General features: G+C 43.2%; 1 protein-coding gene across 1 annotated transcript in view; it reads left to right on the top strand.

Annotated features, from left to right (window-relative positions):
- LOC119650180 (histone acetyltransferase KAT7) overlaps positions 1–23541 on the top strand; it is a 192875-nt gene extending 169334 nt beyond the window's left edge. The window contains exons 5-7 of the mRNA XM_038052736.1: positions 11229–11386; positions 20799–20894; positions 21645–23541. Coding sequence (XP_037908664.1) covers positions 11229–11386; positions 20799–20894; positions 21645–21761 — 371 coding nt within the window. The 3' untranslated portion in view covers positions 21762–23541. The remainder of the gene's footprint in view (positions 1–11228; positions 11387–20798; positions 20895–21644) is intronic.
- Positions 23542–23789: the final 248 nt, after the last annotated feature.

Below are 23789 nucleotides of genomic sequence, written 5' to 3'. Positions count from 1 at the left end.
GCCATTTGGAGAAACACACGTATGTTTGTTGAGCACTTTCCGCGCAACCCCGGTACTCCCTACAACCATTTCTTGCGATACGCCTAATTGAATAATCCGCAGTCCGTTATCATTGATATCCTTATGTAAGGTACGGGAGCCAACATATTGCCTGAATACTTAGATGTTGAAATCTGCAAGTAGGATTTTGATATCATACTTGGAACAGGCTTCGAGAGTCAGCTCTGCAGTCTCCATTGTAGGGACGTGCACGTTTACGAGGGTTATGTTTTAAAATTTGCCTAGCAAACGCAGAGCGCATATCCTTTCGGTTATATTTTCAAAGCCTATAACAGTAGGTTTCATTTTTTGGCTAAGAAACGTACTTCGCACATGGTTTACTGAATGATCACTATAATATATGGTGTAGTGGCTCTTCTCCAGGAAACTGGTCCGTGTCCTTCGCATCTTTTGCAATGCTGTTACATCCGTCTTATGTTGGAACAGGGTTTTCGTTTGCAGATCCGTCGTTTTGAAGTTTATCCTGTCTAAGGCTTCTTCTGTGACTTCATAACGTCGGTTTTCCGTGTAGGATTGTCAACCCTACCCAAGAATTGTCGGAAGACTCCCCTTCATCCTTCTCTGTCTGCAGCTTTTCGTTAAGAAAGCGGTTCAGTGCTCATCGATATTTTCACACGGGGTACACAGTATATTTACCGTCCTATCAGCAAAATAGCTCTACCACTGTCAAGTGGCAACTGGGTCATACAAGCGGTCAATGTTGAACTTAAGGGGTCGCAGCTTCCCAACCCTGCGAGAAGCGGCAGACACTACACGCAAGCGAATGTAGCGACCATCAAATGGTGATCCCTTTTGAGGCCGATTTCAGCATATCTTTTGTGACGCACATCCAGGAGACAACTCCTAAATCTACTGATCATGAAGTGGTCGATATGATTGCTCGTACGGTGCCGGTCAATTGAAGCCCAACTGATCTCATGGCAGGCTCTGTCCCACAGAAAGCATCCTTCTTCACTAGATCGAAAGTCTCCCTTGTTGCATTGTACACTTGCGATACTCCTTCCCATGAACCCCATCTCTCACCAGTATGCTGGGCAGCAAAGTCCTACGGTCATGGTAACATTTTGGGTACCAGAGAAACTCTCGGTATTGTCAACGAACTACACTACAAGCAAATTGTGTTTCAAGAGGAATTTTGCGGCGACATTTTCAACCAGGACAAAGTGGATTGCTGGCAATGTTCTCTGGAGTTATGACATGGTATTTTCGTACCAGATCAAAGATGGTATGTGAAGTCGGAGCCGGGCTATTATTGGATAAGCGCCTTGCGGGCTCCACAGATACGCTAGTGTATTCCAGGCGAAGTTATCGGCACGTTGATGACTGGATCTGATCTAAGTCCAACCGTAACATAATAATTCTCATCGACTACTAAGCCGCCATCAAGGCCTTATTTTCGGTGGCAACGTCCTACTAGTTGGTAGGGCAGTGGGGGGATCCCAGGCTCGGTATATTCTACAGTTCGCTTTGCTGGAGTTGTGGCAGCCAGGCAGGGGACATTAGGTACACAGTTCTTACTCGATCTCAAAGTAATTTCTGGTTGGAGGGGAGTCGAGTTATGTCCTTCATGATCGCCACGTTAGATTCTTCTCTCCTTGTCCTTAGCGCAACCGTCTTGGTCTCACGAGTTTGTGATGTCAGAATGGTGCACTATAATAGGGTACCACGCCACTCACTGGTAGAGCAGGCAAAGTCTACACGTCTTGTCGGTCAATAAACTCTGCCGCAACCAAGAGTTTATCATTATTTTATAAACATTTATGTTAAGATCCTTCACGAGTATTCTCAAAGGCATCTAAATTTAGCAAATAGCTTTCGACGACTGAAAACGACGATACGGAAAGTGTTACGTTCAAATTCCATTTTTGAAGTTGTTAAGAATATGCTTATGGATTTTGAGACAATATCATCCACGATAGTTCAATGTTCCTCAATCGTTAAAGTAGAAATTCCCGTCCCTAGGAAACAATTAAGTAAACTTACATGGCTCTGATATTTCAAGAAAAACTAATTAAGAAAGAACTGTTTTTAGCATAGCGCTAACAGAAAAACGTAGAGCAAAAACTTGAAGTGTTTATGGTTCTAGTCGTGGTGCTAACAAGATATTGTACAAGAAATATGTTTTCCACATCTGGATTCCAGTAACCAAAGTGCCAGCAACAGGGCTAAATAAAAGTCACGGATTCTGAGCCTCCTTCCTTGCTATCTTGCTTGAGGTTAGTTACGGAATCACTTACATCGTCTATAGGGAAATTCGCAGCCACTCTTGTGGAAGATGTGTGTTTAGGAGTAATTGACGAGAAGGAATCGATAACTAAACTACTCTAAATGCATCCTATTCAGTTCTCAGCTAACTAGATCATAAGGCTCCGTAGTGCGCTTGGCATCTTCCTCAACAACCTCTAAATGTTGGAAACATTAAAATTTATATTGCAAACTACTGCACATTTGTAGCATGTTAATTACATCTCCAAGTTGCATACCCATCTTGAGGAAATGCGTCAAGCAGCGGAGAAAAAATATCCCCAATGGATGCATGTTCTGGTCTTCGTTTTCCACTGAAAGTGCACTTGATTCCTCAGACATTGCATCTTTGTGGCTTGTGCAGAAGACTGACCCCCTGCAAAGTATGCATCTGAAAACCGTCTTCTGCCTTCTTGACGGCACGTCGGGAGACAACAACTCACTTGGAACTTCTAGACTCCCTAAACTGAACATCATAGGCCAGTCAGCCAGAAACCTACTAAATAATATCGCCCCAGTCCCTGTTCCCTGTTCCCGATCGCTATGGCCGTCATCACCAGAACCTTAGTCGCATGCATGCTTCAAGTTTAAAATAAATGCAAAGAATTTCCCAAGTCTAAAAATTCTCGTCGTCTTATGAGCTACATGCACTTAATGCGCGTTATCGTCGTCTAGGATTTTTTGCTTTTGTTATCCGCTTAGCAAGATCTTTTAATAGATTTGCAGATGACTTATCTAATTTTAGATAAGATTCATCGTGTCTTTTCGCCTCATTTTTTTAAGAAAATTCTTTGAATTTATGATTTTTTTAAAGGCGGTTGGCGTGGAAAAATGACGTACGTTATAGCAATTTTCCCGAATGGTTCACTTGATATGTGGTCAATATTTATATCGAAGCAATTGTGCGGGTGACGATATTGAAAACCGAAGACGGAATGGACACTTTATTTATGTTTTTTGGCAGTAAGGCCAAAGGGGAGATTCAGGGATGATTATAAATCAAGCCTATGCAAGGTGAATGACCGAAGAAATGCCAATTTTGACGTATTTTGAAAGTGGTACAATAGTGTCACAATATAGGGTGTCCTTGTTACATTTTCCCGAATTTCTTTCGATATCACCGAGCCTCTATAGGATGTAAGTTGAGGGACAACCTTTCACAAGTTTCTGCTCCAGTACCTCGGAAACTAGGCGGCTGCAATTGACTTCAGTAATTGAAAGTTATGGAAATCTCCCTGTCAACTATACATTGGTCTCCATCCTTAGATACCACCTAAACAGTAGTCTGGAAGAAACACTTACGGCTCTAAGTGATCCTCTGTAAGCAAATACCATCGTGTTTTCCTGTTAATTCTGTGATTCCATGGGAAATGCCAAAAGGGTAGAAAATACAAAAATTTGAAAAAGAACTGCAAAAAGATACACAGGTTTCGGGGTCGAAAAGTTACGAAAAGTAAAGTATTTCGTCGCAGGGTGGACATAGCTCTAGCCTCTCCTTTCGCCCATTGATTGCATTCGCAATCGCGCCTTGCTCGCCTCCTCTGCCTCTCTTAATCTGAATTGACTCTGCCCTACCATGTCGTTTACTGCATTCCAGCTCTCCAGGAATGCGAGCATTTTTCGGTGCTTGTGTTCCTCCTAATGCCTCCTCCTCAGCAAATCTAAGACAATGGAAGAAAACATGCTCCGGGTCCTCCGGAATACCCTTGCAGCTTGGACAGTTGGGTGAGCTGTCCAGTTTAAACCTATAGAAATGTTTGCGGTAACCGCCATGTCCCGTGAGAAACAGCGTGAGATCGTAGTTCATCTCATCATGCGTTCTCTGCGTCCACACCTTAATGTTAGGAATCAATCTCTGGATCCATCGACCTTTTTTCGCCTGTTTCCACCGTTGCTGCCACCTGCTTAAGGATTCCTCCCTTTCGGCGTTTTTCATTTCCCGATCAGAGGAAGAATCGGGTCTATCGTAGATACTTGCTATCTCATCGGCCAAAATGTCGATCGGCATCATTTCGGCTACTGCGTAGGCCGCTTAGTCCGAGATGGTACTATAACCACAGTACACTCTTAGAGCGGTCTTTCTATACATCGCGCTCATCTTTGAGTGTTGCATACACTATTCAATGCTTTTAATCAAATTGGCGCTGCGTAAAGTTGTATAGGACCCACCACTCTACCTATAAGAAGTCCACGAGTGCATCGCAGTCCTCCAACATTTGGCATCATCCTTGCCAAGGCCATGTTGACATTGGGCGCCTTGGTGCAAACATTTTGTAAGTGCTGCTTAAAATTCAGCCTCGCATCACTCAAAGGAATTTAACTGCTGGCTTTGAAGTGATGATATGCTTCCCCATTCAGATACGGGCAGTGGTTTTATGATAAGCACCGCCTCTGTTTCATTCTCCGGGAGTACAAGAGCTGCATCTTCCAGCCACTTCTCCATAGCAGTAATTGCTTCGGATGAATACAACTCCACATCCGTCAGATCTTTTGCAACAATAATTACCGCTGTCATCGGCGTAACCCACTATTGTTACCTCGCTAGCAACTGGGCCATTGGGGACATGATTATACATGATGTTCCACAATAGTGGCCCTAGAACACAGCCTTGTGGAGCACCCGCCGACGCAATGTATTCTTTGGTTCCATTGTCTGTCTCGTTCCAGAGCGTTCTATTGTAAAGTAGCTGCCGACTAGCGCAATTAAGTAACTTGGTACATCAATTGCCGCCAATGACCTCCTTATAAGGTTCCAACTGTCAGAGTTGAACGCACTTTGCACGTCAAGGGTAATCAGAGCATAATACTTGCTAGTGCCACCCGTTCCGTGCTCAACTTTTTTTGCTAAACCAGTGACCAGTTCGACGGTTGATCTACCCATACGGAAACCAAATTGTCGGCCTGATAAGCCTTCCAAAAATTTCCCCATAGTGTCCAATAAACATATAGGCCTGTAGGAAGATGATACACCATGAAGTTCACTTGGTTTAGGCAACAACACTAACTTTTGTTTTTTCCATGTCTCAGGGAAGATCCCATCTGCGAAGCATGCTTCAAACAACTCTACGAATATGTCTGGCCTGGATTTGAGGGAGCTTAAGGGCTTTGTTGCGTATGCCGTCGAGGTCGGGCGCTTTGCTGTTTCCCAGCCTACCGCAAATCTCCAGTACTTCTTTCTTCGTCACTGGACTTATTACCGCCACATCTAAAGACGTCTGTAGGCTATAAGTCCTTGTGTTCTCCTGAGGAAATAAACCCTGAACGATTTTCAGTAGGAGATCGGGACATGCAATTTGTGGAGCTGCCTGACCTCTAAATCTCCCATTACAACTCAGTAGGCGCTTCTCCATGAGTCTATATCCGCCTCTGCGCAGCGTTGCTTGAAGCAGTCCCTCTTGCTTCGCTGTATAGCCAGCTTAAGGTTTCTTCGGGCTTCCTTGTAAGCTCGCTGTTTCATCTCCTGATCAACTATACCGATTGCTCTCTGAGCCGCTCGTCTGGTCCCATGGCACGCGGACCGAAATCTGACAATTCACTATTCCACCAGCAGTTGGGCCTTCTACTGGGTAAAGTGTAACGTCACGGCACCGATGAGTCGCATGTCTTCGTGATACACTTCGTGATATGGAGAGCTCTTTCCGATGGTGTACCTTGTATAGTGTCCTGGTCCAACCACACATCTATGAAAGTTTCCTCATCAATTGCTTTCCCAGAACAACCCGACGTTCTCCTCAATTTTGGACGAGCAGATTTTCAACCGCTTGACTTGCTCTTCAGGTCAAAGACTATTGCCTGGTGATCACTATGGGTGTACTGTTTACGGACGTTCCAAGACATATCGCGAGCTAGTGAAGGACTAACAAAAGTCAGATCCACAACCGAATGTGACCTGTTTCACCACAGCGTCTGCATCGGCTAGACGGATCGGGCTCACTTGTGCAAACTTTCGCTAGATGTCCGTACGAGAGACTCTTGAAGCGTCTCTTCAATGAGATTTGCTCTCTAAGGCGACAAACTACCCATCCAATGCGGACCTTTCTGACATCCAGCAGCTTGCGCGCTGTTTCTGCTGGCAGCCGGGTGGTCGCCGTCTGTGTACCTCCATACGCCTATCTACCTAACCTCATCTAGGTCCTTGCATTGTATAACGATCTCATGCTTTTGAGCACGCAAGTAAATTTGAGATCTGGGTCAGCTTTCACTCTTCTTAGTATGTTTGCATAGGACATGCTACCCGTGCTTGAAATAATGATTGCCAACCTTAGTTCAACCATTGTGTACGTTTTGAGACATCGGCTCCCTTGGTGTTTTAGACACTATTTTCCCGCCTACCGAGGTTTTAGGACCTTTCTTCAAAGCGGGTGGTATGCCTTTTTGTTTTTTGGGAACCTGCTAATATCCTGGATGTTCGTCTTCCTTTTCTCGAAACCTCTTTTTCCTCTGCCCATCCGCAAGTATACGGTTGGGTGGGACCCGCCTTCAAATCTTTCTCATCTTCCCGCAATTTGCCGTATACAAACCTAATGGCTCTCCCCATATACTTGATTGCTTGATGCACGTTGTGTTTATTTGCAACTGTAACAACTTTGAAGTGCATATTGTTAGGTCAATTACTTCACTTCTTCTTGGCCCCACGAACGTGGGAGCGCACCTTATGTTCGTGGTCATCAGACCAGCTGAAGTGATAAAATCAAACAGCTTCTCTCCTCTAGGATTGCATTTGCTACTCCCCAACAAATATGCTGAACGTTCGCATCACAACCTATTAAAAATTCAAGGCCACTTGATTCTGCATACACTACCAGATCCCTTAGTTCTTGTGGCGCGGAGGACACAAAAAATCATAGGGTAAGTAAACAGAGGCAACTGTGACGTTTCACCTCTTACCATTAGCCTGGTATTGCAAGTTGACCGCAACAAGGTCCTGGGAAGAGAATTATCTCAGCATGGTTGCCTCTAACAATTTTGACATCAGAACGCAAACCCTCGGTCTCGAGGATCTCTCATCGAAGAAGCTCCTCATCCCTTTGACTGATCCAATACCAGAGATTCTGTTTTGAACCAGAAATATATAAGGACAGCCCTGTAACTTTGCCAGCTTTGCTGTCAGTAGACGAAAAAAGCTTTGGCATGCTGCAGGTTGATTTGACTAACTCTTATGTCTGTAGTCATATGTGCAGTCTAATATGAAAACCGCCGCTAAGTGAAAAGTCTGCTGCGTTCAGTGTGGATCTCACCGGAGTTACCAGCTTGTCCTCAACTTCCGCCAAAAGTTCCGCTTTCTTGCGTCCGATTTTTCTGGATATCGCCACATTTGGTGGCGCAGCAATGTCCATGTGCTCATTCCCCAGAAACTTCGCCTTCTTTCGTAGTGTCTTCCATTGTCGTCGGTTAGAAGCCCTCCCAGGTTCACGTTGTCCGGGCTGCATGGATCTGTTTTCACATACCGACGTTAGACCGGTTGCGTCCACATTACCAGCTTCCCTTTCATCCATTTTAGCGGGTACAGGCGGAGGAAAAGGCTCTGACAGGCAAGCTTGTAGTGTCTTCTCTTTTGCGGCTAAAGTTTTCTTCTGCCGAGCCTTCCTCCCCCGTATTTTAGCAGAGTTAGGCAACAGTGCAGCCGACAGGCCGGCCGTATTCAGATTTCCAGTTCGTCTCATTAAGGGAGTTGCTGTACTTTCAGGATTTCCTTCAAAGCAGGCCGTTTACAGTGTTTACGGACCATAAGCCACTCACCTTTGCTTTGAAACTGAAGCCCGACAAGTCGTTCCCTCATCAATTTTGGGACTTTATCACCCAGGTTACTTCCATAATTAAACCCGTGTTTGCAAAAGATAACTTAATTGCCGATGCTTCATCCCGTTACAGAGCTCAAGATCCCCGCCACGATAGGATTTTCAGGCAATCGCGGAGATGCCAAATAATGAGACTTTTTGAGAACCTCAGAAGTAACTCCAAATATACATTTAGGAATTTCTATCTTCGGCTCGAAGTCGAGTATATACTGCGAAACCTCGGACAAGCGACCAAGGATATATATTCCGGTCGATTTCTGTAAGGAAGTATTTCACGCCGTCAAGATCTAGCGAACCCAGGCATCCGGACAACGAAACGGGTAGTCAAAGTAACAAAGTATTTCTGGCCGTCCATGAACGAAGACATTAGGCTGTAGCCAGACAGTGTGTCGCATAGCGGAAGTGTAAGACTACGAAATATGGTAGGAAAGTGGTAGGTGTGTTCCCTCGGTCTACCAAGCGTTTCATGCAATCCATCTCGATTTAATTGGCCCTTTGTGAGACTTATAAGGTTTCACGGTTCACGCGGTGGCCTGAGATGATACTTCTGAAGGAGATTTCGGCACAATCTGGTGCCGAGGCTCTATGTCGAGACTGGATTCCACGTTTCGCGTGTGCCGACATTTATAGTTGGTTAACAGGGAACGTAGCTCGAGTACTACCTTTTCTTTGAGTTAGGCAAATTTTCACGGCTTTGAACGTCACCGGGCAACTGTGTACCACCGCCAGTCCAATGGCATTAGGCTCAGGAGATTAAAGACCGCTGTAATGAACCTTCGAGAAATAGGAACATCAAATGATCATCCTGAGTGGCCGAAGACAACTTAGAGGGAAGAGCTATTCCAGAAACCTAAAAAGTTGGCAAAATTGACCGTAAAGGTCCGCCCGCAAATACTGAAGCTCAATCAAAGTGTTCGGTTGATACGTTCTTGCACGCCTCTGTGCTAGCTAGGCTCGAGAATGTGGGGGGGTCCTTTGAGCGCTTTGATCCCTAACGTGTCATTAGAACAAAATTATTATTATTAGTATCTATACCGATGCGTGGGTAAGCACCGGATCTAAAATTGAGACAACGAACAAACCAATTCGCGACGGCCTAACGAAATAGACCAGAACGCAAGCTAAACCTAAAAAGTCTTAAAATGGAAGGTTTCTCTACCGTAGGTCAGCACCGGAACTAGAATGCGAGCTAAACCTGGAAAATAAAAGAAGTGATCGCGCGCGTGCAGCCGTAAGTGTCCGGACCCGAGTGCCGCGAAGAAGAGGATGGTAAGGATGGGAGGGAACCTCAGGAGCTGCGCTTCAATAACCATCTGAGGCAGAAGAAGCAACGTGTATGTGATTCGTCGTGGATCTTCCTTCTCGATCGCGGCATTCGGGTCAGGAGACTTACGGCTTAACGCGCGCGGTTGAGCCGTTTTTTTTATTTTTCAGGTTTAGCTCGCGTTCTGGTTTTTTTCGTTAGGCCATCGCGAATTCCTTCTTTGTCTGATTTTTAGATCCGGTGCTGACTCACGTATCGGTAGAGACACCTTTCATTTTAAGACTAACAAATTATCTTCTAATTCAAACCAGGTGTAGACACGTTAATTTTGTACTAATGACACGTGAGGGATCAAAGTGCTCAAAGGATCCTCCCCCAACATTCTCGAGCCTGGCTAGCACAGAGGCGTGCAAGAACGTGTCAACCGAGCACTTTGACGGAGTTGCAGTATTTGCGGGCGGACCTTAACGGTCAATTTCGCCAACTTTTTAGATTTCTGGGATAGCTCTTCCCTCTATGTCATTTGCGGCCACGCAGGATGGTCGTTTGGCCATCCTATTTCCCCCAGTTTCATTATACCACCTTATTGGTTCCAGACGATACTCCTTGGTCACCAACATCGCTATTCATTCTACTTGGTCTCCGGGCAACCTATCGAGGAGATGATATACAAGGAGAATATAAGACTCTCTAGCAACCCTGCACCGGACCTGGATTTTCGCGTCTACTTAAGGACGCAGCACGGAAGATGAAGCGACGAGCATCAACCATGCGAAAAACGTCATTGACGTGCGCATGCCTCCCAGAAGCCGGGGCAGCCATCTCAGGAAGGCTCATTCGAAGTCCTTGAGCGAGGCGCATACCATTTTAGGCACGATCAAAAGGGTCCCTTGACCCGGCTAAAGTCTTTTTTTCTCGGAAGAAAGTGTAGTCAGAAAGAGAAGTGCACGATGCGTTCATTTTGACTTGAAGAATCCGGGCTGAATGAGTCATGCGTCTGATTTCTCGCTGAAACCGCTATCGGTGGAAGCAATTTGTGTGACGATCGTACGTCATTGTGAACGAACTGGGCAATTGTGATATCCTTTAATCTGGATCGGCGTCTTGCAGATTATAAGAACCCGCCTTACAACTCGGATTCGTGCTTGCTACCAATAGGCTCTCCAGAGTAAAAGGGGGTAGTGACGCTATAATCCATATTCCATGGTTAAATATAGCAAATAAAAACCCGTTTAAACTGCGAGACTATTTTGATTTTTTTATTTAATTCGAGCACTAAAGAATATAGTCGTGCATTGTCAAAATGGAGATGTTCTCCTTTTCATTATATTCAGAAGGTTTGCCTTGAAGCTACTGATTTCAGATAGAAGTACTGACACCCGAGTTATCTGGGGCTCAAATTACACATTCGTTTATCCTTAATTTGTATAATTTATGCCTTCATCCGCTGATTATCTGAGTTTAAGACCACTTTCGAACTCGAAGTGTCACAGCATGCATTCTCAGGCCTGTATTTTGCCGCGTAAGCCCGAGTTTGATATATAATTTTAGTTCAGATAACTAATTTGAAGTCAACGACTATAAAGAAATTATTTTAAACAGCAGTTCGTGTAAGTTTCACGCAAATTAAGTGGAAAATTATGGTGCAAGCTGCAATTAGGCTTCTTGTTTCGTATTGGATATATAAATTGCGTCAGGGCATCGAATGACATAAGCTCGTACGCCCTTAATCAAACCTATCAAAGATTGTTATATTCAACATTTTTACAAGAAAATTGCCTTTAATTTTTTAATTTCGCCTGTTTAAATAAACCCGGCATTGACTTGATGGTTAATTTATGTTTTATCCATTCTACTTTCAGGCTACCTTCTGACACGCGTCGAAGGAAAAGTCGGTTCACCAGAAAAACCACTTTCCGACTTGGGATTAATTTCATATCGATCGTACTGGAAGGATGTGCTGCTAGACTATCTTTGCCGCAGAAGTGGTACTACATTAAGTATCAAAGATATTTCGCAGGTGCGTGCCTATAATGCGTTTTCCATACCGTTTTCTAGGAAACATATTTCATCAATTCGCATCCTATCAAGTTTGGAGTTATTAATTCGTGTCGGACGCCAGTGAGATATCAAAACGCATCGGTTTAGTTTCCTTGTCGGCCCATCCTTCAAAGGAAACATCTCAGTGTTTAATCAGTGCCAATCAATCAGTAATTGAGATTCATTATCGCTCGTCCCGGTCAACCATAAATTTTTGAACAATTTACGAGGTTTTAATATGAAATACAGGGAGCAGCGCCGACAGTTCAATTTTAATCTTACTTACTGGGATCCTGTACTTTTTCACTGAAAGTTTCATTACACTTTTCCGTCCCCAACCATTCGTAATATCATATCATAATCGCTCAGCCATAACCATTGTATATGCTTGCGACCATTAGGCAATTCCAGCGACAAAGAGCCGATGACACATTGTAAACCATTTTGGAGATTGTAGGTTTTAGCCTTATAATTACGACCACCGTCATGTTCGTAATTATTTGCCATTCGTTTTGAGTGGCTCAGAAAAACGTGGCAAACCAAGTGATAAGAACGGTAGGAGCGTTTTAAAAGGACGTATCGGGTGACTGCCTCCAGGCAGCAGGGGGAAAATATATCAACTTCTTAATTGCTTTTAATTCCTTTCTAATTAAAACTGTATCTTTTCCTTATCTTAATAAAATCTGTTGACCTATAGGGCGTTGGTAATAAATTCAAGTATCTACATTCATTAGAACCAACCGAAATTGCCGAAAGGTAGCACTTTATCAATGCACCCTGCTCTACACTACCAACCACAGGTTGAAATATCCAATGACAAAAATATCAAAAACCCATTACCGAATGCAAATTTGCCTGGAGTACTCCTTGTGTGTGGCGAGGATCTTGAGTAAACAGATGTTTGCAACCACTGCACCTTTGGCTCATCGCTTGGCCAATTCCGTACAATTAGTTAAATTTTCAGTAGATGTAATATGCATGCATAACATCAGATCTGTATCTTTTTGCAAAGTTGATTGGTAGTGACCTGCCTTTCATCAGGAAACCCAATTCAATGAAGAATTTTATGCACCCATGATCCGACTGGACATGCCTCGCACCTTTGGAACAGCTCTACGGTATCTTTGAAATATGTCCGAACATCAGGGTATCGGGAAAGTATTTAAGCTCCAAGGATGGATTATCTTCGGTTCAGCGATACACGGACGATGCGATAAGGATCAGTTGCATTTGTTTTCATTATGGAGATGATTAATTGTTATGGCGAAGGTTTGAATTACGATGGTCAGGGTTTGCACCTGTTCGGCATGTTTGGATTATATTAAGTGTAACTTTTAATGCTGAAGTGAAGGTTGGCTATTGAGGGATTAGGGTGAATTTTGAGCGGGGGTTGCTTTCACGTAGGGATGTAAACAAGTCGGTAAGTTGTGTATGACAAATTTAGGTTAAGTTAATTAGACCAGAAAAATAGTGTGTTTGAATGGGGTAAGAGAATTCCATGCATTTGAGAAGTTAACAGAGTCCAGCCCCTCAAAGTGACGGTTGATTACTTCTGAAAATTAAATGCGGGATGAAAGACATTTTATAAAACATTCATCTCCGTTTTGTCGGAGTCTTGTTCAAATCGACTTCATCTACCAGAATTGACAGTCACAGACTCCACCTTCAATCGACCTAAATGAATGTAACATGCGAAATTCTCCGAGCATCCCCTCATCATCATCATCATAAACGGCGCAACAACCGGTATGCGGTCTAGGTCTGCCTTAATAAGGAACTCCAGACATCCCGGTTTTGCGCCGAGGTCCACCAATTCGATATCCCTAAAAGCTGTCTGGCGTCCTGTCCTACGCCATCGCTCCATCTTAGGCAGGGTCTGCCTCGTCTTCTTTTCCTACCATAGATATTGCCCTTATAGACTTTCCCGGTGGGATCATCCTCATCCATACGGATTAAGTGACCCACCCACCGTAACCTATTGAGCCGGATTTTATCCACAACCGGACGGTCATGGTATCGCTCATAGATTTCGTCATTGTGTAGGCTACGGAATTGTCCATCCTCATGTAGAGGGCCAAACATTTTTCGGAGGATTCTTCTCTCGAACGCGGCCAAGAGTTCGCAATTTTTCTTGCTAAGAACCCAAGTTTCCGAGGAATACATGAGGACTGGCAAGATCATAGTCTTGTACAGTAAGAGCTTTGACCCTATGGTGAGACGTTTCGAGCGGAGCAGTCTTTGTAAGCTGAAATAGGCTCTGTTGGCTGACAACAACCGTGCGCGGATTTCATCATCGTAGCTGTTATCGGTTGTGATTTTCGACCCTAGATAGGAGAAATTGTAAACGGTTGTATTCTCCTATCCTTATTCTTCTTCGTGTTTGTGTTTGACCAGTGCGGTTTGATGTTGTTGGTTGATTCGTCTTCGGTGCTGACGTTGCCACCATACATTTTGTCTTGCCTTCATTGATGTGGAGCCCAAGATCTCGCGCCGCCTGCTCCATCTAGATGAAGGCAGTTTGTACGTCTCAGGTCGTTCTTTCCATGATGTCGATATCGTCAGCATAGGCTTGTAGTTGGGTGGACTTGAAGAGGATCGTACCTCTTGCATTTACATCAGCGTCACGGATCACTTTCTCGAGGGCCAGGTTAAAGAGGACGCATGATAGGGCATCCCCTTTTCGTAGACCGTTGTTGATGTCGAATGGTCTTGAGAGTGATCCTGCTGCTTTTATTTGGCCTCGCACATTGGTCAGGGTCAGCCTAGTCAGTCTTATTAATCTCGTCGGGATACCGAATTCTCTCATGGCCGTGTACAGTTTTACCCTGGTTATGCTAACATAGGCGGCTTTAAAGTCGATGAACAGATGGTGTAACTGTTGTCCATATTCCAACAGTTTTTCCATCGCTTGCCGCAGAGAGAAAATCTGATCTGTTACTGATTTGCCTGGAGTGAAGCCTCTTTGGTATGGGCCAATGATGTTCTGGGCATATGGGGCTATTCGGCCTAGCAAGATAGTGGAGAATATCTTATAGATGGTACTCAGCAACGTGATACCTCGATAATTGCTGGACTGTGTGATATCTCCCTTTTTATGTATGAGACAGATAATGCCTCGCTGCCAATCGTCAGGCATTGATTCGCTGTCCCATACCTTGAGCACAAGTTGATGAACCACTTGGTGTAACTGGTCGCCTCCATATTTAACCAATTCGGCTGTAATTCCATCGGCTCCTGGCGACTTATGATTTTTTAGCCGATGAATTGCACGGACTGTTTCTCCTAAACTTGGTGGTGGCAGTATTTGTCCGTCGTCTTCAGTTGGCGGGACCTCCAATTCGCCGATGTTCTGGTTGTTCAGTAGCTCATCAAAGTACTCAACCCATCGCTCTAATATGCCCATTCTGTCGGAAATCAGATTTCCCTCTTTGTCTCGGCAGGATAACCATCGAGGTGTATTTGGCTTCATCCTGCTGACTTGTTGGTAAAACTTGGTCGCCTGGTGCGGTTGCTCTCTGTTCTTTTCTAGTTCACAGACTTGTTGGTGCTCCCAGGCTTCCTTTTTCCGTCTGTGAAGTCGCTTCTCCGCTCGACGGAGTTCGTGATAAGTCTCTGCGCGTGCCCGCGTTCTTTGAGAATGCAAGATTACTCGGTATGCAGCATTCTTCCGTTCCGTTTCTAGCTTACATTCATCGCCAAAGCAGCCGTTCCGACTCCTTTTGCGGCTGGGGCCAAGTATGCTTGTGGCCGTATCCATGATAACGTTCTTCAGGTGATTGTGAAGATCATTTGTTGATGCTTCATCTCCAGGTCCTCTGTTGACTGCGGTTATTGCGGCATCCATTTCCCTCTTATAGGTGTCGTGGAGGGTTGTGTTGTGGAAGGCCTCAGTGTTCACTCTCACCTGATTGTCAGAGGGGATTCTTGGTGGTATTGTTATTCGAGCTCGGAGCACCATGCCAACGAGATAGTGATCCGAGTCTATATTGTCCCCCTTATATGTTCTGACATTCATCAAGGCTGAGAGGTGGCGACGTTCGATCAACACGTGGTCAATTTGGTTGAAAGTGGTCGCGTCTGGAGAGGCCCACGTATGTTTGTGGACCGCTTTCCGCGCAAACCAAGTACTTCCAACAACCATTTCGTGTGACCCTGCTAATTGAATAATCCGCAGTCCGTTATCATTTGTTTTTTCGTGTAAGCTATGGGAGCCAACGTATCGTCTTAATAAAGGCTCCTTCCCTACTTCACTGTTAAAATCCCCAAGTATGATTTTGATATCATATCTGGGACAGGCCTCGAGGGTTCGTTTTACTGTCTCGTAGAAGGTATCCTTCTCCGACTCTGCAGTCTCCTCTGTAGGGGCGTGAACGTTTATGAGGCTTGTATTTCTAAACTTGCCTCGCAAGCGCAGAGTGCATAGCCGTTCGCTTATGTTTTCAAAGTCGATGACAGCAGGTTTCATTTTTGGCTGACTAAGAAATCTACTCCGAGCACATGGTTTACTGGATGACCGCTATAATATATGGTGTAGTGGCTCTTCTCCAGGAAACCGGTCCCTGTCCATCGCATCTCTTGTAACGCTGTTATATCAGCCCTATATTGGGACAGGGTATCGGCTAGCTGCTCATCAGCTTCATCTCTGTACAAGGAGCGCACGTTCCATGAGAAAATGCGCAAATCGTTGATCCGTGTCGTTGCCGGGTCTGTCGTTTTAAAGTCCGCCCTGTCCGAGGCTCCTGTTGTGGCTTCGTAACAAGTTGCTTTCCGTGTAGGGTTGTCAGCCCTACCCAACACCCAACCTGGAGGACCAGTTGGTACAATTTCTCCCGTTTTTAGGCGCGGGAGACTCGCCTTCATCCTTCTCCGTCTGTAGCTTTTCGTTAAGAAAGAGCTCCCAGCGGTCACCACGTAGAGGTGGAGATAGGGTTTGGTAGTAGAGCTGTTGATGTTGGTTCAGCAGGCATTTCCCAGGTTTTATGCTCCATCGTGGGTACCAATTCACGTTTCGCCCTGGGACCTATACTACCCTTTGACCACCATCTCCTCAGCCCCAAAATAATCAACATAACCGTTTTCATGTGGCTGGTTGATTGATGAAAGGGTAGTATAGGTTCCAGGGCAAAATGTGGATTGGAACCCACGCTGGGAAACGCCTGCTAGACCAACAGCAGCTCTACTACCAAACCCTATCTGCACTTCTTAGGGGTGACCGCTGGGAGCTCTTTCTTACTGAAAAACTACAGATGGAGAAAGATGAAGGCAAGTCTCCCGTGCCTAAAAACGAGACAAATTGTAATAGCACCACCACCACCACAGTACATCCTCAGCTGTAAAGGATGAAACCATGGTGCTTCCGCTGATAAAGGCTGCTTTTGCTGCTGAGTGGGCCATCTTGTTCAACATAATTTATCTTATCTCTTCGAAGTTAGAGTTCGCTGTTGCGCTAATTATTTCCCAGACAATGGGACATCTGATGTCTGGCTTCGTCAGAAGATTGTAGGCTTTTTGGGAGTCTGTGGTTATTGCTATCTTTCTTTTTGATCTTTTCTTTGTCATTTGCGTGGCCATCTTTAAGAACCGTCATTACTTGCATCCTCTAGCCAGCTTTGACTCGAGGGCGATTAGAGACTACGGTAAAGCTGGAGGCCACCGCTGATGTTGCTGCATCAGTTACATATAAGGCAAAACCCCTATTTCAGAATTGGTCATTTCATTTTGGATTTTAATTACCCAACCGTTTCTGCTCTCATTCCTTTCCTGATCTGACCCGCTCCAGACCAGCATGTTTCCCACTCTGCCTTCCTCCTCATAAGTTTTAAAATTATTAAAGGCTTCCTGGAAATTTTTAAGTTATCAATAGACCATTTTTAGCCATGGCATTGTCTATGACCAAACTATAGGAGGAGGGAGCAGATCTTTTGAGCCTTATCAGCTCCTTAGAGGCCAATAGCGCCTTTTTGAGTTCGCCCGCCAGAGGACGAGCCACATAATGCGGTGAACACCTAGTTAAACCTAGACACCACAATCGTGGCTATTCTGTTGTCCAAGTAGTTGGGTATCAAAAGCGTTGGGGCAGCAAGATAATTAAGTACTGGTCTCACAATGGTCCTAAGTAGTTTTACGGCTCTCTCAGGTTTTAATCTCCATGAGAAGCTTGTGGCAAAGTTTACTACCCTCGAAGCCTGTTTGGCTTTTATGATTGTATTATTGACGCGATCTTTCAGGGATATGGATTTCGTAATTGTCCTGCCCAGAAATGTTATCTCCGGTACTTGTTTTAGAGGAGAGTGATGTACCAAAATTTTACATGGTCTGGCATAATTTCTCCTAAAAGCAAAAACGCTAGACTCTCTGTCTATCCCTGTTCACTGGGAGTTTCAGGGTGTTACATTTGTTCACAAACAGGGCAACCTGCCTTTGTAATCATCTTTAAAGCCGTGATAGGCAGTAACTAGTCAATAGGAAATATACAAAAGCTGCAGTATTTTTTGGGATATTTGCAGGGGAAGCGAAAGAGGCTGTGGCGCCTACAGTCATCCAGCAATAACTATGAGTCTGGGCTTCTTATACTTGAGGAGCGTTTTACTGACAACCGTCAAGCTGTCAAGTCTGCCAGTGACATCATCGACGCCAGACGATCGCGAGATTATTTATGAGAGTACGGTTGGTCGTACAGCAGATGGAAGATATGCTGTTGTATTGCCCTTCAAAGATGATCCTATGATGCCTTCACTAGGAAACTCTAGGAGGAGGGCGCTGATACGTTTCAAACAGCTGGAAAAACAGCTTGATAAGGATGAGGAACTGCGAATAGTATATCACAAGGCGATGCAAGAATGCATCGATTTAGGTCATATGAAACCAACAAATCCCTTCGTAGGAGAGGGTAGGGATATGTATTACCTTGCACATCACCCAGTCGTCAAAAAGGAATATACTATGACCAAGGTCCGATCAGTGTTTGATGCCTCTATGAAGACTTCATCCGGAATCAGTTTGAATGACCGACTTCATACGGGGCCCAAGTTGCAGGATGACTTGACTTCGATTATGTTGAGATGGAGCAAGTACAAATACACATTTTCTTCGGATATCGAGAAGTTGTTCCGCATGATTAACATGCAGCCATGTCATTCGGATTTCCAGCGGGTATTGTATCGACCAATGAAGAATAAGTGGAGTTCGTCCTCACAACAGTATCATTTGGAGAAAATTCTGCCACGTTCCTCTCAGGGAGGACATTGTATCAGCTGGCAATAGATGAGGGGAGTAGGTTCCCTATAGTAACGGAAAAATTTAGAAAGGATTTCTTCGTCTATAATCTATTGAGTGGAGCTGAAACAAAGGTTCAAGTACTGATGCTTATCGAGAAAATGGGTAAATTTCTGAAAGCAGGCGGGTTCAACCTAAGAAAATGGGCTGCTAATGATACCGAATTGCTACAAGAGATCCCGGACGAATCAAAGGAAGTCAGACTGCATGAAATAATGAGAGAAACAACCATTGCCACGCTAGGATTACTGTGGAATCCCTCGAAGGATGATCTGAGATTTAAGTCGGTAAAATATGATCCAAATGAAAGCTTCACCAAGTGGAAGATATTATTGAATATGGCAGTGATCTACGATCCATTGCAGTGGGTTGCACCCATGACGATAGGGACAAAAATCTGAATGCAGAAGATTTGGCAGTCAGAAGTTGGCTGGAGCGACCTTCCCTTGGAAGATATTTTGGCAGAATGGAGGTGGTATGAAATCGAGCTTCCAGAGCTGGAATCCATTCGTCCATCCGTTCTCAGAAGTATCGTTGCGAGCTTCATTGGTGCCTTGGAATAAGCCTATGCGGCGGTCGTTTATAGCAAAGCACAAGATAGTCTTGGGAGGGTGTCTTTATCCCTGCTTCATGCGAAGACCCGTCTGAAGCTATTGAAAAGGAAGTTCACATTTCCAAGGTTGGAGCTGAAGGGTGCCAGGGGTGCAAGCAGAGCTGATGGAAAGCGTGATTTCTATAATGGACCTAAAGAAGACAGCAGTCTACTGCTGGTGTGACTCAACGATAGTATTTGATTGGATGGAAAAAGACCCAGCAAAGTTGGATAATGATATCAGCTAGGAGGTGAACCAAATAAAAAGTCTTGGAGGATATTCGTGGGCTTGGGGCCACGTCAGATTAAAGGACAACCCAGCTGATCGTGTTTCCAGAGGTATAAGTCCTCGAGATTTGGTAAGTCATCTTTTATGGTGGAAGGGCTCGCAGTGGCTGTCGGAAAAGAAGATCACTCAGGAGGTCGCCAGCTTCATCAGTATCAATGACCATTTTGATTTATTGGAGCGGTTTTCAAGTTTTTCGAAGCTGGTAAGGGTTGTGACTTATGCTCTTCGAACAGAGTCGACTTCGGGTTCTTCGTTTGATACAGAGAACTGAGTTTTCTAAGGAAATCGAAGATATCCTAAAAGGGAATTCCAATTCCATACAAAGAAGCCTACGAAACCCGCATCTCCTCATCGATAACCAAGATTTGCTAAGAGTAGGAGGTATATTGCGAAATGCTGACTCAGCAAATGCCACAAGCATCCAATCCTATTGCCTCGAAGTCACCACGTCACATTTCTGATAATACCGGACGGGCATAAAAATACTGGAGGAGCAACGACTGTTCGGAATTATTTGGGGATGCCGTATTGGATTCTGAACGATCAGAAAGTGATTCGAAGCGAAATCCATCGATGTCTGACATGTGTGAAATATGCGAATATACGAACTCAACAACTGATTGGGGATATTCTTGCCGTTTGTGTCATCCCCACCAGTTCGACAAAGCCTGGAATCTCATGGTAGTACCTATACTTTTCTGCGTCAGCTGAACGTCTTCAGTGAGGGGGATCTAAATGTACATTACTGGAACAAATTTACTTTACTCAGGACACGGATTCAAGGTGTCCTTTTTCTTATTCTTCTTCGTCCAATACGAGCTAGAGGAGCATCATTTAAATTATGTAGGAAGATTACTCCTTTGCATGTTCATTACAAGATAAGAAGCTTACGTCATAAGTTTCATTATCTTCTCATTGTCTGCCCTATATGGAGTTGTCTGTGGTACGTAGGGGACGTACTGAACCAGATGATCTCTGGATCTGTTAGGGAAATTACATTTGAAAATGTTCGAAATGGTAATTTCAGACTTAAAAAATAGTTAACCACAATATATTCTGGTAAAAGGCTATCTTATTTAAAAAATGGGATTAGATAGACAGCGATTTACATAGATATTAGTTTTATAATTTAAAATCTTTTTGCGGCAAAAACTTTACTTTGTAATAAGAAAAATGAAATTAGGTGATTGAAGTATGTTTATTAATTGCTTCCCATTTATTTCCCTTTTTTTCTAGGAAATGGCAATTTTCTCTTATGATATTGTTAGTACCCTTCAAGCGCTTGGGATGATGAAATATTGGAAAGGAAAACATATTGTTCTGAAAAAGCAGGTGGGTAACGTAGATTGTTTCATTTTACTGAATGGATGAAGATATATTTGCTCGTGTTTGAATGAATTTTACCGCAAAAAAAATCTCAAAATTCTGCATTCGTTTTTATATTGTAACTTTCTTCAGTTAGGTAATATTATTTTCTTCATGTTCTTCATATTTTGTTACCCCTAGAAAGTAGTTTCCAAATAATAGCATGGCCTTCAGACAGTTTTTAGTATCTACATCATCGATTTTCTTTACTAAAATGAAAAGCTCGTTGTTTGTCAGATGCGGGTCCTTGAACCTGTAACCTTTATATCCTCTTACTTTGGTCTAAAATATTTTCATTTCGAATTCTCTCCTATCCTACCCTCTGTATTCCACCCCTTTAAACGCTAATATGTGTGACTGCAATCCTTCCATACTATTTTCTAATATAATGAATATGTCTGAGTTAGGGTTGTGTGGACGCACGTATTGTCTTCATTGTGTCTCGGTTCGTAATAAGTGAGTAATGAAAAGGCTAAGCCTTTGTGTTTGGATGTATAGACAGTAACCAAGATTGTTGAAATGATAATAAGGACACTGAAATGTACTGATATAATATTTTTATTTTCCATTTATTTGTCTTTCTGCTTCCAATATCTGGGACTGATGTTTACGATGTTGTGATTTGCCTCCTCACTCTTGGTTGACTACGTCCTATTCTTCATCGTCGTTTATATATTCATCTTATCGTCGCGTCTAACTTATACATATCGCTCATAGGATGTCCTAGAAGAGTACGAGGAACGAGTAAAACGACGCGGAAATTTTCCAAGCATTGATCCTACATGCCTGAGGTGGAAACCTTTTGTACCACCACAAGCGTCTGATACAGCATAGTGTTATGCAGACGGAAATGGAAAAAAGGAACGTCTCCAGCCACCACAAATAGTACCCCCATCCGTTTAACTACTGCATCTTCTGCACGAGAACCAATAACCTGTTTCATAATAGTAAATCTAATGATGGGAGCCACGAAAACGAAAGCAATATCGGTAAGAAGGAGGAAAAGCATGAAGACTCCCAATATACTAGCATTGTAGCAAGGATATAAGCGGAACCAGCACGAGGAGTGTTTCTCGTCCTTTTCTAGCATCTTAAGGAAACAGAATCTTCGAGGAACTTTTAAAGTGTGCACGTCAAATCCAAGAAGCTCGGAAGGATTTTCTTTCATTATTGCAATACGAATTGATTCATCGCCCACTATCCTACCCCAATCCGTCATCCTTTTTCCCGCATCCTATCATACAACTCTCTCTTTACTCATCGGCATTTTCGTTATCCTCTTATTTCTCTATCACACATCTATCAGCCTCACAGCTTCTTAAACTTCCTTTCATACTAACGCGAATTTTCCCTAACCATTCATTCCTACCCTGCTAGCTCCTTTAAGCCAATTCTTCCTTCCTAGTCGCCCCTGAAACGAAGTCCTGTCACTACCCCCTTTACCTGTCCTAATATGGGTGTTTGGGTGTCCTCTTGCATCAGAATTGTGCAGCATCCTGGAAGTGTCAGGTGTGGGCCCCACTCTACTCCCAGCGCATAGTAATTCGTTTGATTTCCCCTCAGTAGTAGAAGCATCCCTTATTTCTTAAGAATGCAACGACAGCGCGCGACGTTGACTTTCTTATCGAATTTAAAACATTGGCGAGACATTTGGCTTGCTCCTGAGAGCTTCTCCGGTTCCTTGGGTATATTCCTTGATTTGATGTTTGTAAGATTATTGGGGGATTGAGATTGGTTCCTTTGCAAGATGATTTCATCCCTTCCAGACGATTACTATATACATTAGTATAGATACATTTATGTAAACGTTTTAAATGTAATTAATATTTTTATCATGTATTGTGCGTAAATGTTAAGTAGGAAAATATTTTACTTTATTTTAGATTTATAAGAAAATCAAAGATACAGGATATCATTGATATGAGGGATCTAATCTGTTTTTAAAATTTTTTTACGATTAGTTAAATTTTACAAACCAGTTTTCTGGTAACACAGGATCATTTTGGAAAAAGAAAACAGAAGGCGAAAAGAATGCCTTCTGTTAATTTTATAATTCTTTTTGGGCTATATATTTAGAAAACCAACGATTTAGATTGAGGTTAATTTTTTAATTTTCAGCAAAAAGGATTTAGATCTGACAAAAAAAAATTAAAAAAAAAAAATCTATTTTATTGAAAAGGGGTGTAGGTTTCATTTGTCACTTTAAAAGGCCATTTAAATTAGCTCCATTTTTAGAGCTTCTCCAATACGCAAAACGATTGAAGCTTTTTAATCACACTTGTATCTAAATTATCTTAATTCCTGGAGGTTTTCCCAATATGCTCTGCAAATTCAGTTTAAATCTGGCAATTCAAATTGTAAATTATACAAAAATTTAGATGATTTTTATTCTAATTTTCTTTTTATTTATAAATAAGTTATAAATTTTAAATTACGTGTTTTCTAGTAAATATAAAGTTTTTTTTATATTTTTTAATATATAAGACTATAATTTTTAAATAATTATTGTAAAATTATATTTATAAAAATATTTGTGCCGTCAATTCGATGTGTACTTGATAAGCTCATTCATCACTGTCCTAAAATACATTTTTAAATTTAAATAAAATATTTTACTTCGAAAATCATTATTGTTTCAATCTAGTTCCTCAGGAATATATCTGCGCTAAAGACACTTGATTATTTAAACAGGAGCCGGAGATAACAAGATGGGTTAATCTACTCGGGCTACTAACAGTATGCCGTGTCAAGGCTAGCGTACTCCACCACGTCCGACAAAATTCTGGCTTATATCAGAAGCAAAGCCAACTCAACTTTGTCACCTCTCTCATGTGTGAAGCTGACGAAAGATGGCTCTCCTGA

The sequence above is a fragment of the Hermetia illucens genome, chromosome 1, assembly GCF_905115235.1.
Source record: "Hermetia illucens chromosome 1, iHerIll2.2.curated.20191125, whole genome shotgun sequence".
Lineage (NCBI taxonomy): Eukaryota > Metazoa > Arthropoda > Insecta > Diptera > Stratiomyidae > Hermetia > Hermetia illucens.
This window is presented reverse-complemented; position numbering and strand designations above follow the sequence as displayed.